At 33.3% G+C, this 15,920-nt stretch overlaps 1 protein-coding gene across 6 annotated transcripts in view; it reads left to right on the forward strand.

The window, feature by feature from the left end:
- LOC145303397 (proline-rich protein 5-like) overlaps positions 1 to 15,920 on the forward strand; it is a 493,349-nt gene that overhangs the window by 411,271 nt on the left and 66,158 nt on the right. For all 6 annotated transcript variants that reach the window (XM_080144706.1, XM_080144707.1, XM_080144708.1 and 3 more), the window contains one exon: positions 15,095 to 15,172. In XM_080144706.1, the coding sequence (XP_080000832.1) occupies positions 15,095 to 15,172 (78 nt within the window). The remainder of the gene's footprint in view (positions 1 to 15,094; positions 15,173 to 15,920) is intronic.

Consider the following 15,920-nt stretch of genomic DNA (forward strand, 5'->3'; position numbering starts at 1 on the left):
ATAAAGCCATAATATTTTATGGTAAAGGTAAGAGCGTAGAAACGATTGTTTTTTAGGAGATGTGATTATTGGATTAACCAATCAGAAATCGTCTGTGGCACACACATCTCTGTTTTTATAGATATACTAGCATGGGTGCCCGGCGTTGCCCGGGTGTTTGGAGGTGTATGCTGAGCAAAAAAAAGGGGGTAATTTTTTAAACTTTGACCCCTATTATGACCCCTGAAAATTTATTGTTTTGGGCTCAAATCAAGTTATTAAGTTAGATTCATGTCCACGGAAGCTATATCTAAAATTTAAAGTGTGTAGAGCCAAAATTGTCGGAGAAGTTTGGTAGAGTTCTCAAAGCTCAAATCGTTGAACTTTGACCCCTTAATCGCCAAATTTCTGGCTAAAAACCGATCACATAGATTTTTCCAAATCTCAGTACCCTGTATATCAAATTTCGAGTCTGTAGACTAAAAATTGACAGAGTTATTTCGTAGGGAAATGTACACAGACACACACACACACACACACACACACACACTTTAACTTTTATAGATATATAGATTTAAAATTTGAGTCTGACAGAATGACAAAATTATATTGCAAACCGATATATTAAACAAACGAACTTCAAAGAGACAAATGAATACATAAGTAAAAACAATTTGTATTAGAAAACATTTATTATTCCACGTCTTTTTTTTACAGACCTGACGACTGAGGTTCGCTCTTAATAAAAATTGTTTTTTATAGTCTTAATTTTGACTTCCTTTTTCATAAAAAACTAAAAAAAAAAATCAAGAAAGAAAAGAAATTTTATTTTATTTTTTCATTAATTTCTTTCTGTGCAAAGCAATTCTTTCAAACTTACTCTGTTTCCAAAATGTTTTTATTTTATTCCCCTCCCCCTTCATTCATTTTCCTCCGCATCCTGGCAAGATTACTGTACACATAGATTCGAAAAAATAGTCAAAAACAAATATATAAATAAATGTTATCAAAGGCAAGATAAGTTACTTTTCTACCTAACTGGATATCTTTTTTGTGTTTTTATTCAATGTAATATATTTATTCAGCTCGAAAAACATACAGTGTTTACCGATGTGTTGGAAAATTCAAGATGGCGTCTCACACCCTCTTTAACACCGTAAGTTTGGGAAAAGGTGTTATAAATAAAAAACTATACAAAATACTATTAAAAACCCGCCGAATATATGTCAACCTATGTCACGGTAACATATATTGAGCGAGTTTTTAACAGTATTTTAACAGGGCACATCGTAAAAACTGACCCATTAATTTTCCTGAAGTAAAAACTATATAGTTTTTAAACTTTTAAAACTGTACATTATAAAAAGAAAACTGTTCGAGTGATTTTTTTTTTTTTTTTTTACATGGGTGTCACCACTTATCAAGGCCCAGAGGCCACTCAAGGATAAGGGTTAATAGGTATACATTAGTCATTGTGATTTTAGCATAGTAAACAGTGGGAATTTTGTAACTTGGATTACTTGAAAAAGAAAACTGTTCGAATGATTGAAAATGAAAACAAAATAACAATGTAAATATATTGATAAGAAAAAAACAAAAACAAACGAAGTTTCCGTTTCAGGAACCCGAGTTTAATTTTATGTCGTAATCATTCAACTCGTTAGCGGTTTTATTCAGCGATTAGGGATAACCATACGACATATCTAATTACCAAAGCGATTTTTTTTTTATTTTTTTTTTTTTATTAAAACTAAACCTGTTTAGTTTTAATGAACCAATTTTTTTAAAGCCAACACTTTAGTTATTTTGAGAGCGTGCAACTGCACCCGAAAGGTTGATTAGGAAACTCCAAATCCTTTTATGACTCGGAAAAAAAAGGGCTTTTTATCGGCTTAAATGATAAACTAATGTTAAATATTAGTATTTGCCATCGATTCTGAAATAAAATGAAATCCTGACATTGTGATCATTTTTGCAGGTGTTATGTGCCAAATATTGAAATAAGAATGTTTAAATTCAATTATTGTAATTTAAGTCTTTAATTTTAAAGTCGATTTTATTTATAAAATATCTTTTTAGAAATCAATCTCAAAAACAATCTGAACAATAAATCTCTTTTGTTATGGCTAAGTTTTTGTCAAGGGTAGAAATTATAATAGACAAGTATTCATCCATGATGACATTTTACCGATTTCCTGGTTTACAGGTATTCTTGCTAAATTTCTTCGAAAGAATTGACATAAACAATACTTCAACTAAATACGTATATTTCATGCAATAATGACTTTTATTTCTTCTGACTTTTCCTAAACTAAACATAAAACATCGGTTAGGGTTAGTTTAACATTCTGTAAAAGTACCTTCCGTTTTTTTTTTTGTTTGTTTTTTTTTTTTGTACTTCTGCAGAGAAGGTAAAAAACCGATAAAAACTGGATATATTTTTCGTGTTTTTATTCAATTTAACATGTTTATTCAGCTCGAAAAGAATACAGTGTTTACCGATGTGTTGGAAAATTCAAGATGGCGTCTCACACATTCTTTAACACCGTAAGTTTGGGAAAAGGTGTTATAAATAAAAAACTATACAAAATACTATTAAAAACCCGCCGAATATATGTCAACCTATGTCACGGTAACATATATTGAGCGAGTTTTTAACAGTATTTTAACCGGTTTTTTATTTATTACACCTTTTTCCAAACTTACCGTGTTAAAGAGAGAATCGGCCGCCATCTTGAATTTTCCAATACATCGGTAAACACTGTATGCTTTTCGAGCTGAATAAACATGTTAAATTGAATAAAAACACGAAAAATTTGCCTTTGATAACATTTATTTGCTATATATTTGTTTTTTGGCAACTTATTCGAATCTAATTTAAGACCACGAGTGAAATGAGAAAAAGAAGTCAGCGGGTTTGGTTGCCATAACAACGTGACGGTAGTGAACGTGTGTGTGTGCGTGTGTGCGCGTATTTCGTGTAGTTTAGTTTCGCATAATAGTTTCGTATTTTTTTAATTTGTAAATAACAAGTTATTAAAAAATTAAACCCTTCCAAGATGGACAATAAATAAAGCCATAATATTTTATGGTAAAGGTAAGAGCGTAGAAACGATTGTTTTTTAGGAGATGTGATTATTGGATTAACCAATCAGAAATCGTCTGTGGCACACACATCTCTGTTTTTATAGATATACTAGCATGGGTGCCCGGCGTTGCCCGGGTGTTTGGAGGTGTATGCTGAGCAAAAAAAAGGGGGTAATTTTTTAAACTTTGACCCCTATTATGACCCCTGAAAATTTATTGTTTTGGGCTCAAATCAAGTTATTAAGTTAGATTCATGTCCACGGAAGCTATATCTAAAATTTAAAGTGTGTAGAGCCAAAATTGTCGGAGAAGTTTGGTAGAGTTCTCAAAGCTCAAATCGTTGAACTTTGACCCCTTAATCGCCAAATTTCTGGCTAAAAACCGATCACATAGATTTTTCCAAATCTCAGTACCCTGTATATCAAATTTCGAGTCTGTAGACTAAAAATTGACAGAGTTATTTCGTAGGGAAATGTACACAGACACACACACACACACACACACACACACACTTTAACTTTTATAGATATATAGATTTAAAATTTGAGTCTGACAGAATGACAAAATTATATTGCAAACCGATATATTAAACAAACGAACTTCAAAGAGACAAATGAATACATAAGTAAAAACAATTTGTATTAGAAAACATTTATTATTCCACGTCTTTTTTTTACAGACCTGACGACTGAGGTTCGCTCTTAATAAAAATTGTTTTTTATAGTCTTAATTTTGACTTCCTTTTTCATAAAAAACTAAAAAAAAAAATCAAGAAAGAAAAGAAATTTTATTTTATTTTTTCATTAATTTCTTTCTGTGCAAAGCAATTCTTTCAAACTTACTCTGTTTCCAAAATGTTTTTATTTTATTCCCCTCCCCCTTCATTCATTTTCCTCCGCATCCTGGCAAGATTACTGTACACATAGATTCGAAAAAATAGTCAAAAACAAATATATAAATAAATGTTATCAAAGGCAAGATAAGTTACTTTTCTACCTAACTGGATATCTTTTTTGTGTTTTTATTCAATGTAATATATTTATTCAGCTCGAAAAACATACAGTGTTTACCGATGTGTTGGAAAATTCAAGATGGCGTCTCACACCCTCTTTAACACCGTAAGTTTGGGAAAAGGTGTTATAAATAAAAAACTATACAAAATACTATTAAAAACCCGCCGAATATATGTCAACCTATGTCACGGTAACATATATTGAGCGAGTTTTTAACAGTATTTTAACAGGGCACATCGTAAAAACTGACCCATTAATTTTCCTGAAGTAAAAACTATATAGTTTTTAAACTTTTAAAACTGTACATTATAAAAAGAAAACTGTTCGAGTGATTTTTTTTTTTTTTTTTTACATGGGTGTCACCACTTATCAAGGCCCAGAGGCCACTCAAGGATAAGGGTTAATAGGTATACATTAGTCATTGTGATTTTAGCATAGTAAACAGTGGGAATTTTGTAACTTGGATTACTTGAAAAAGAAAACTGTTCGAATGATTGAAAATGAAAACAAAATAACAATGTAAATATATTGATAAGAAAAAAACAAAAACAAACGAAGTTTCCGTTTCAGGAACCCGAGTTTAATTTTATGTCGTAATCATTCAACTCGTTAGCGGTTTTATTCAGCGATTAGGGATAACCATACGACATATCTAATTACCAAAGCGATTTTTTTTAAATTTTTTTTTTTTATTAAAACTAAACCTGTTTAGTTTTAATGAACCAATTTTTTTAAAGCCAACACTTTAGTTATTTTGAGAGCGTGCAACTGCACCCGAAAGGTTGATTAGGAAACTCCAAATCCTTTTATGACTCGAAAAAAAAAAAGGGCTTTTTATCGGCTTAAATGATAAACTAATGTTAAATATTAGTATTTGCCATCGATTCTGAAATAAAATGAAATCCTGACATTGTGATCATTTTTGCAGGTGTTATGTGCCAAATATTGAAATAAGAATGTTTAAATTCAATTATTGTAATTTAAGTCTTTAATTTTAAAGTCGATTTTATTTATAAAATATCTTTTTAGAAATCAATCTCAAAAACAATCTGAACAATAAATCTCTTTTGTTATGGCTAAGTTTTTGTCAAGGGTAGAAATTATAATAGACAAGTATTCATCCATGATGACATTTTACCGATTTCCTGGTTTACAGGTATTCTTGCTAAATTTCTTCGAAAGAATTGACATAAACAATACTTCAACTAAATACGTATATTTCATGCAATAATGACTTTTATTTCTTCTGACTTTTCCTAAACTAAACATAAAACATCGGTTAGGGTTAGTTTAACATTCTGTAAAAGTACCTTCCGTTTTTTTTGTTTTTTTTTTTTTTTTTTGTACTTCTGCAGAGAAGGTAAAAAACCGATAAAAACTGGATATATTTTTCGTGTTTTTATTCAATTTAACATGTTTATTCAGCTCGAAAAGAATACAGTGTTTACCGATGTGTTGGAAAATTCAAGATGGCGTCTCACACATTCTTTAACACCGTAAGTTTGGGAAAAGGTGTTATAAATAAAAAACTATACAAAATAATATTAAAAACCCGCCGAATATATGTCAACCTATGTCACGGTAACATATATTGAGCGAGTTTTTAACAGTATTTTAACCGGTTTTTTATTTATTACACCTTTTTCCAAACTTACCGTGTTAAAGAGAGAATCGGCCGCCATCTTGAATTTTCCAATACATCGGTAAACACTGTATGCTTTTCGAGCTGATTAAACATGTTAAATTGAATAAAAACACGAAAAATTTGCCTTTGATAACATTTATTTGTTATATATTTGTTTTTTGGCAACTTATTCGAATCTAATTTAAGACCACGAGTGAAATGAGAAAAAGAAGTCAGCGGGTTTGGTTGCCATAACAACGTGACGGTAGTGAACGTGTGTGTGTGCGTGTGTGCGCGTATTTCGTGTAGTTTAGTTTCGCATAATAGTTTCGTATTTTTTTAATTTGTAAATAACAAGTTATTAAAAAATTAAACCCTTCCAAGATGGACAATAAATAAAGCAATAATATTTTATGGTAAAGGTAAGAGCGTAGAAACGATTGTTTTTTAGGAGATGTGATTATTGGATTAACCAATCAGAAATCGTCTGTGGCACACACATCTCTGTTTTTATAGATATATAGATATAGATAGATATAGATATAGATAGATATATATATAATATATATATATAATATATATATATAATATATATATATAATATATATATATAATATATAATATATATAATATATATATATAATATATATATATAATATATATATATAATATATATATATAATATATAATATATATAATATATATATATAATATATATATAATATAATATATATATACATATGAATAAAAAAGAATACGAAAAGTATAAAAGCTTATAACTTTATTCGTTTTCAATTGGTGACGTGCAGGAATACAAAATAATATGAAAAAAAATTAAAAAACTTTTTTTATAAGTACATATTTTCGACCGATCCTTCAGTCTTCATCGGTGTAGGGAAAGTATGAGCATGCACGGGGAAAAAGGGGAATGGAAAAGGAAGGAAAGTATATATATTAGTTAAACGTCAAAAACATTATTTTTGATCCAACCTAATATATGTACACACACACACACACACACACACACACACACACACACACACACATATATATATATATATATATATATATATGTGTGTGTGTGTGTGTGTGTGACAGATTTTGTGGCATATTTAATCACCCGTACCTTTCTAATGAGTCATGGTTACTTAATTCTAAAAGTTAAACACACAATCATTATTTTCTATCTCAGGTCATTGGTGATAAATAAAAACTAATCTGTATCATTACGTTTTTAATTGACTCTTCTCTCCATAGAGTCCTTTACCTCTAACCATTTTTGTCTATATCAGCCCCTCTGCACGAATTTGTTGAACTGAATCCGATGATGTAACGTTTGTAAATATATCTAGTGTAGTTTCTAACTTTCATACAGAGAGACAAATAAACACAGAATTTTAACTTCGCTCTCTCTCTCTCTCTCATATATATAGGAAGTTATGAAAATATATATGGCAATTAAGTTACACAGAATATTCAGCGTTTCATCCTCGTGAGAATTCGTCAGGCTTATGCGAAGAATTGTAGTTATCACGCATTTTTATATAAGCACATGGTATTCAATTTGCTAGTTAGCCAATTAGCTAGTATGTTTACTTTTAGGTCTAATTTTTCATTTCCTTGTATATGATTTTCTCAAAGTTTTTTTTTCCTTTGACTTTGTTAGAATCTTTTATCATAACTAATCCATCATGTCTAAAAGGACGATATCTGTAGTATCAAATATTATTGTGAGGGCGTATAAAATGAATAATCCCATAAGATCTGATGCCTCTGCAGAGTCTAAAGCACCCATTGCCAGGTGAAAAGAATTTGTCATTTTTGTTTTTATTCATTGGTTATTGTTATTTATTAAAACTGATTTTCTACATTTTTTAATATGGATTTCTTCCGGGGATATATCAGTATATGCATTGGCAAACTCCAAGGCAATGTTGGAGAGTTTTTCTGATATCGAGGGATAGAAATCTACGATGTCAAACTGTAGGAACGTACATTTATTTTTGTTTTCTATATTTTTAAACCAAACATATGTATTCATATAATAAATAATTCTATAAATAAAACTAACATAATATCCGAAATATAAACTAAAACACAAAATAACGTATCTAACTACACCTAGGTTGAAAATAGGTCAGCTTTCTATACACAGAAGGATATAACCCTTTCCCATAAAACACACCAAGGGAAAGGCTGAACCTCAGGTCAACTGTGCATTTGTGCCCGACCATTGGTTAATTATTATGGGTCCGGTTACAACTAAGAAACTGATTGGATAACTAGAAAATTGAATACCATGTGTTTATATAAAAAAATGTGGAATAACTACAACTCTTCGCATAAGCCTGACGAATTCTCATGAGGATTAAGCACGGAATATTCTGTGTAGCTTAATTGCCATATATATTTTTATAATCTGCTACCTAGCTCTACCTATGTATTACGCATAAAATTATATTCTTATATTAATTTATGTGATTAAATGAAATAGTTATATATATATATATATATATATATATATATATGTATTTCTGTGGAAAGATTCCTTATTCACTTGTATTTCCTTTTTATGTATACCAATCCTTATTTAAGAAGCTCAATGTAATTACAGAGCATATAATGAATGAATGACAATAGTCTATATTCCAAATTTCATGATGTTGACCATCTTACAATTTATTCCTTGGAGATAAGCCATTTATTGAAAATCCATGGGTTAAGAGACTTTAATAATTATCTGTACTCCTTTGTTAAACAATAAATTTCGTTGTAATTATAAATAATTTCACTCCAAATTTTCATGAATATTATTCCTCTATCTTACATATTGAGCTTTCTTTATCTACCTGGGATCGTCTTATAAATATTGATACTAATAGTTATTTGGACTTTGTTTACTATATTATACAACCTGTATTTTTACGTCACTTCAGTATTTCATATATGTGTGTGTGTGTGTGTGTGTGTGTGTGTGTGTGTGTGTGTGTGTGTGTGTGTGTGTGTGTGTGTGTGTGTGTATATATATATATATATATATATATATTAGAATACAAATGCTAGGATGTGTAAACTTAATTCCTCTGAGCAGAATTGTTTTGTACTATTTTCTGTCTCCTTATGAAGATTATAATAAAGATATAATTATGCTAAACCGTATGTCAAGAATCCTTGTTCCATTTTTATCAAAATCCATTACATAATTTTTATTCCAGAAAATATCCAACATTTAGGCTTGAGCTTAAGGGATCTTAAAAGGAAATTAAAATTCAGAGAATCTTGCTTAATTAGTGTCAAATGACTATGGATCAAATCCAGTGCAAATCTGAAATAATAAAGATTCAAACGAGAAGTTGTGCTCGCATTTCTCCCCCCTACCCCCCTTAAAATCCTCCAAAAAAAGTGAAACTTGGGAAATATTTATTTATTGATATCTAAAACTTGTTTATGAAAATTTTACAAAAGTCAGAGGTTCGAGTATCTGAATTCTCACAACTGGCTTCCATCCATCTTTCCCCACCCCCATTTCCATTAAACTAAATATTAACTACATTATGTAGCTTTATATCTATCAGCTTTGTTTCCAAGCTCATAATGATCGGGTTATTAGTATTTGTACCCTGCTTATTTTTTGACTTTGGGCATTTTTCACAACCAATGTTAAGTTTTTTGGGGGGGGTTTTAGAGGAGGAAAAATAAGTTTCGGATTTTGGTTATTTCTTCATGGTAAACTTTAAATTCTCTATTTACATCTTACTCTGACGTTCTGAAGATAATGTTTTTTTTTTGTTTTTGTTTTTTTACTTGGGAGTCACCACTCGAGGTAAGAGTTAATGAAAGTAAAGTGGTAGTGTAGTAATCGTTAATGGTGTAAATTGGGTAGAATTTGATTATTTATGAGGACGGCTCAACAAGAACTTGTTTTGATTGGATTTGATAGCGACTGTGTTGTATTCAACCGGGATTTACTTATTTACTTATTAGATTTACTTATTTACTTATCGAGGCCTGGAGGCCACTCAAGGATAAGAGTTAATGAAAGTAAAGTGGTAGTGTAGTAATCGTTAATGGTGTAAATTGGGTAGAATTTGATTATTTATGAGGACGGCTCAACAAGAATTTATTTACATTGGATTTGAAGGCTTCTATGTTGGATTCAACCGAAAGCAGAACAGTGTTCCACAGGCAGGCAGTTCTGAGTAAGAAGCTTTGTTCATGGAATCTGCTTTTAGATTCAGGCACAAGTGGAGAGTGGGGAAAATCGTATATAGTGGTTGTAGCTAGTCGAGTGTTTTGTGAAAGTTTGGAAAGGGGTAATATAGATTGGTGTTTTTTTTTATTGTGCAGATTTTTTTGAAACCAGTGTAAATCCAATGACTTGGTTTGGGTATAAATTATTATAAAATGATATAAAATTTTAGATAAAGTCTCTCTCTCTCTCTCTCTGTCTGTCTGTCTGTCTGTCTGTCTCTCTCTCTCTCTCTCTCTCTCTCTCTCTCTCTCTCTCTCTTGTGTGTGTCTGTTAATAGTAAGACTTTCAAGATTTAAGCTTAATAGAGTAGACAGAATCTTATGTTACTAATTGAAACTCCATATGTAAATGCTTTAATAATGTGAGTTTTATTTTCTGGTGTTTTGGCCACGGCTTTTTACTTTCTTTCTAACAGGTCGCACTAAAAAAAAAAAAAAATCTAAAAATATATAATTCTGTGTTTTGGTTGTATAAGTTGACAACGAAACAGTGTGTCAAAATCTTGATCTTTTCAAAAATTAAATTAATATGGAATATAATTTTCTATTGTTAAATATGTGTTGAGGGAATTGACTGTCACAATCTGTGAGGATGAGATATGACATCATTAACGTATTTATTTGTCTCTACTTTTCCCGTCTTGACAAACTTTTAAGATAGGATTCGTCAGCCCCCCCCCCTTCGCGACTACTATTGAAACAGGCAAAACACTGCTCACTCATGCTACATGAAGTAAACTAGCGATAAAAAACAAATGCCGGGAATTATTTTCTCTATTACAGTAGATAAAGTTAGGACTTTATTAAGTAATATACTTAATATATACTATTACTATAAGCTTGCTTATATCGAAAATGCTTGCTTCCTGGCTAGCCAATCAAATCATCTAATATAGTTAGTCTTATTTTCAATTATATTCGAAATATAATACATAGTGACATTAGCAAAGAAAAAGTCACCTATGAAAACGAACGTCCCAAATAAAAACCTTGAATAATTATCTAAACTCAAATGTAAATTAATATTAAGCCAACTTCACAAATTGATAAAAGTTCATTATAGGATTTAATTATAAGGTGAAGCTCGAATGATTAAAACTCGAGATAGATAACGCCAAAAACATCCACCCATTAATATGGGAGGGGAGATTATCATCAAAAGTGTCCTGAATTGATAATTTAGCACCTGGACTCTACTAAGTAGATATTAATAAGTCCCTTATACCCATTCCCCCTACTCCCCGTTTATTTTATTTAATTATTTTTTTTTGTTGTTTATTTTTTTTTTTTTTAATGGAGAGTAGATAATACAGTGGATGTGTTATCGGCAGCTCTAGTAACTCTTGCTTCTCCTTTTTTGTCCCTCAGTCCTCATTCAAATGAGTGATTTTTCTTACAAAGGGTGAAGAAAAAGCTACTCTAAAGGTCGGCAGTACTTGGTGAACAATAGTCTGAGATGTCGGAAATTTTTCTGTCTCTATGTCTATCCTTGTAGCCATGTCACTAGTAAGGGTGCTGGAGGTAAACGTTTTGTCTGGGCTGACGTTATTCGTCTGATAGTCAGGGACCCGAACCTTGGATTAACCACTAAGGAGGCTGTCCTATCAGCAGGCGTAAGGTACTGGGACTGCTGTATTGCCATTTGGTTCTGGACAATACAGTAGTCTCTGGTGGGGCCTCTCGATGCCATACTAGTGGGTAATTGTTACGGCTTTACCTTTTCATGTGCTACAAAAAAAAAAAAAAATTTCCTGTCTTTTTCTCTCTTACTTTCCCTCTCTATCCTGCTCTAACCAAGTATGCCGACCTGTTCCACAAATCCCAAAACCTCAACATGAAATATCTCCAGAAAAAAAAACTTGAATAAACCTAGAATCCCATCTTCCAACGTAGACCCCTACTACCAGGTCTCCTTCTCCAATATCAGGGGTCTACGTTCCAACCTTCCAGAGGTTGAAACCCAATTACAGGAGACAAAACCGGACATATTCTTTCTAAGCGAAACTGGAATAGGGCCGACCACTTCCCTAGATGAGTTCATAATTAACGGATACTCAAACTTAACAGCTAAATCTGACTTCCAATGGGCATGGAGTATGTGCCTACATTAAAAATGGCTTCCTGTGTGGCAGGGATATCTCTAGAGAAGATCCTAATTTACCCTATATGTGCTTCCGGGTTGCACTAACTTATGCCACTGCATTTATATTTGCCCTCTATCGGCCCCATAACAGCGAAGTTACTATTTTTAAGAGTATATCTGAGAAAACAGACCACATCCTGTCTACACATCCTTCGGCTAACATCAACATCTGTAGTGACTTCAACGTCCATAACGTGGAATGGCTGACCCATGCAAATAAGACAGACAATGAGGGGAGGTTTTGTCATGATTTTGCCATTGCTTATGACCTCACTCAGATTGTCCGCAAGCCCACCTGTGTGCCTGATACTACAGGTCAATATGCAAGCATCCTAGACCTTTTTCTCTCAACTTCCCCTGAGCTATGTTCATGTTCCGTTCATTCTCTAGGATCCTCCGACCACTCCGTCGTATCAGTTAAGATAAAAATGAAATGTAATAAATCCCCAGACATACCCCTCCACCGTACTGCATACCGATACTCTATGGCTGACTGGGATAGCTTCCATACATTCATATCTGATCTACCTCTGCATTCCATGTTTAAAAAGGATGTGTCCTCTATTGTATCAGATCTGACCGAATGGTTAATTGTAGGCATCGACCGATTCATACCATCTAAAAAATTCCAACAAAAACCTAAAAGCCAGCCATGGTTCTCCCCAGAATGTGCTGCTGCTATCGTGCACAGAAATCACTTTTTCGATAACTACCAACGTAAGATGCACTGAGACTAAAGCTGCTTTCAAGAACGCCAGCAACCACTGTAAAAGAGTAATAAAAAATGCAAGAGAGCTATATGCCAAGTTTGTTAAATCCAAAGTAGCTGATCAGCGGCTTGGTTCCCACCAGTTTTGGCAAATAACAAATAGGATCCTGAACAGAAGTTTGCGTTCTATCCCAACCATTATCAATGGACCAGAAGTCATCTGGTCAGCATCAGACAAGGCCAAACTATTTGCAAAGAACTTTGCAGCTAATTCTACCCTATGCGACGAAGGCCATCAACTTCCCATATTTCCTCCTATAACACAGAACACGCTAGGTAACATACAATTATCTGTGCATGAGGTCGCCAAGCTAATCAAGAACCTTGATTCCAGTAAAGCAACTGGCCCTGACGGCATCCCAATTATAGTGTTAAAAAAGCTTAAACCAGAACTTGCTCTCATACTTACGAAACTGTTTAAGCATTGCCTTAAGGATAAGTGCTTTCCGACTCCCTGGAAAACCTCATCAGTATGCCCTGTATTTAAGAATTCAGGTGATAAGTTATCTCCCTCTCAGTACAGACCAATAAGTCTCCTGTGTGTTATGAGTAAGTTGCTGGAATCCATATTAAATAGAGAAATAGTCAACCACCTCAGCAGAAATAACCTTTTTAGTGACACACAATATGGTTTCTGTTCTGCAAGATCTACCGCAGATGTGCTAACGGTTATACCTCACAGGATTAGTGAATCTCTTGACAAAGGCTTCCTTTCTAGGGCAATTGCTCTTGACATATCAAAGGCCTTCTACAAGGCCATAAGGGTCTACTTCACAAGATTTCTAACTATGGTATGACTGGAAATGTTTTCTCAATCATTAAATCATTTCTCTCCGATAGGCTCATAAGAGTAGTGGTCGATGGACAAAAATCAGAGGCCTGCAGTATTAATGCTGGAGTCCCTCAAGGGTTAATCCTGGGCCCAACTCTCTTCCTGATCTACATCAATGATCTCCCTAAACACATACTTAAATCATTCGTTGATATCTATGCTGATGACACGACCATCTACACTAACACATCAAAGGCTGTAAATGACAAAGTTCTCTCAGATTCTCTCTCCTCTGATCTTGAGCGCGTGGTTCAGTGGGGGAAGACGTGGCTGGTTACCTTTAATGCATCTAAAACCAAGCTCCTATCTTTACATCATCAATGCTCTGATCCCCCATCTGGCATCAATTGGGATGGATGGCTCTCGTCTAGGAGAAGCGTCATGTTTTGACAAGCTTCTGGGCTTGACCTTTACTCCTGATCTGAAATGGAACACGTACATCAAGTCTGTTGCCAAGGTCACTGGAAAGATGGTGGGATCCTTCTACCGCTCCAGAAGATATCTCACTACTGATGGAATTCTCTATCTATATAAAAGCCAAGTACGTCCAAGGATGGAATACTGCTGCCATATCTGGGCAGGAGCTGCTAAAAACAGCCTATCCTGCCTTGACAGAGTACAAAATAGACTTTGTGGCTTAGTGGGTAATGCCCTTTTCTCTTCCCTGCAACCTCTCTCCCACAGAAGAAACGTTGCGAGCCTATCCTTGTTTTATCGTTATTTCCATGGCAGGTGCTCGTCTGAACTCCAATCTCTGGTCCCCCCTCACCAATCTTTTATGAAAAACACCCGTCTAGCTGAATCCACTGTGAAAAATTTTCCCCACTCTTTATCTGTGCCTAAATCAAAACGTAGATTCCATGAACAAAGCTTCTTTGTTAGAACTGCACGCCTGTGGAACTCTGTTTTGTCTGCCTGCTTCCCACCTGACTATAACCTGGATGTCTTCAAGTCCAATGTAAATAAATTTCTAATGAACCGCCACATCAAGTAAACACTTCAATAAATCTCCACACTAACGTACTGTACTTGCAATAACCCTTATCCCTGAGTGGCTTCCAGGCCTTGATAAGTGGTGACCACCGTGTAAAAAAAAAAAAAAAAACTGTTAACTCTATAGTTCGACTGTTTTCTGGGATTATTTCATTTTTAATGTATTTTCTGATTGCGGGATACATTTTGGAATCCTCATGATGACATGTTAATGTCAAACCGTTGGTTGATCCGCATAGACTTCTTGTTATTAGATTTTTTTATAATAATAGATCAATGTGACATGTGGTCCGCCTTCTACCTTCTTTGTTTGTTTCTCTTTGTTGTTCTGCCCTTCCCTCAGCGAAGAGATTTTTTTTTAGTTTATAAAATTACTGATTTTCTATTTCATTTCTTTCTACAGAATACAAGATGCAGTCATCCACGTCTTTCAAAGGAAGGCCCTTCCATATTCATATTATACTCTACAATCAAACTTGAGGTATGTATTTTTATTTCTACCTACCCGGCATTGTCCAGGAGTGTATTTACTTGATTTGTTTTGCTTTCATTTTTATTAAACTACGCTGAAATTCTTTTGTTCTAATCAAAAGGTAGTAACTCCGTATGGATGAATACAGAGTTACATCAATTTTTAATTTTTAAGATGGCAATCGTCTAAAAAAATCTCTTTTCTCATTAAAATTGTGTTCATGGATATTATTTATGGGATATTTAGTTGAAAAATAGAATTTTGGAAGCATTTTTTTTTTTTTTGTATTTTGACCCAAATTTGTCTGTAGTATATGATTAATCCCCTTTCACCACTCCAATCACCGTCAACATTTAAGCTTTTTTTTTCAACAGATCACAGTACAATAGATTAGTCAAACCAATTCAATTAAGAGAACATGAAGAAAACTATGAAAATTAATCCAATGCATCCTCTTTAAAAAGGTAGTATCTGTTTTGGTGGCCACATCATCTACCGAGATTCTGACAAGACCTGAACGATTAACTTTTTTTTTTTTTTACATTTTCACCCCAAACAAGGCACATTGCCACTTTGGTGTAGGGGGCTACTATCAGGGGAAACATCTACTGGGGTACTATGTAGGGATTTGGGCAGCAAGATGTTGGTTCACGTTGCACTTTAACTTCTGTATGTCAGTACAGTTGGGGAAGCAGTGACCTGGAATGGAATTCCAAAGTCTAGCGGTTCTGGGGAAGAAACTACCGGAGTAGAAAGA

Source organism: Euprymna scolopes, chromosome 19 (genome assembly GCF_053919585.1).
Source record: "Euprymna scolopes isolate OS-2025 chromosome 19, ASM5391958v1, whole genome shotgun sequence".
Classification (NCBI taxonomy): domain Eukaryota; kingdom Metazoa; phylum Mollusca; class Cephalopoda; order Sepiida; family Sepiolidae; genus Euprymna; species Euprymna scolopes.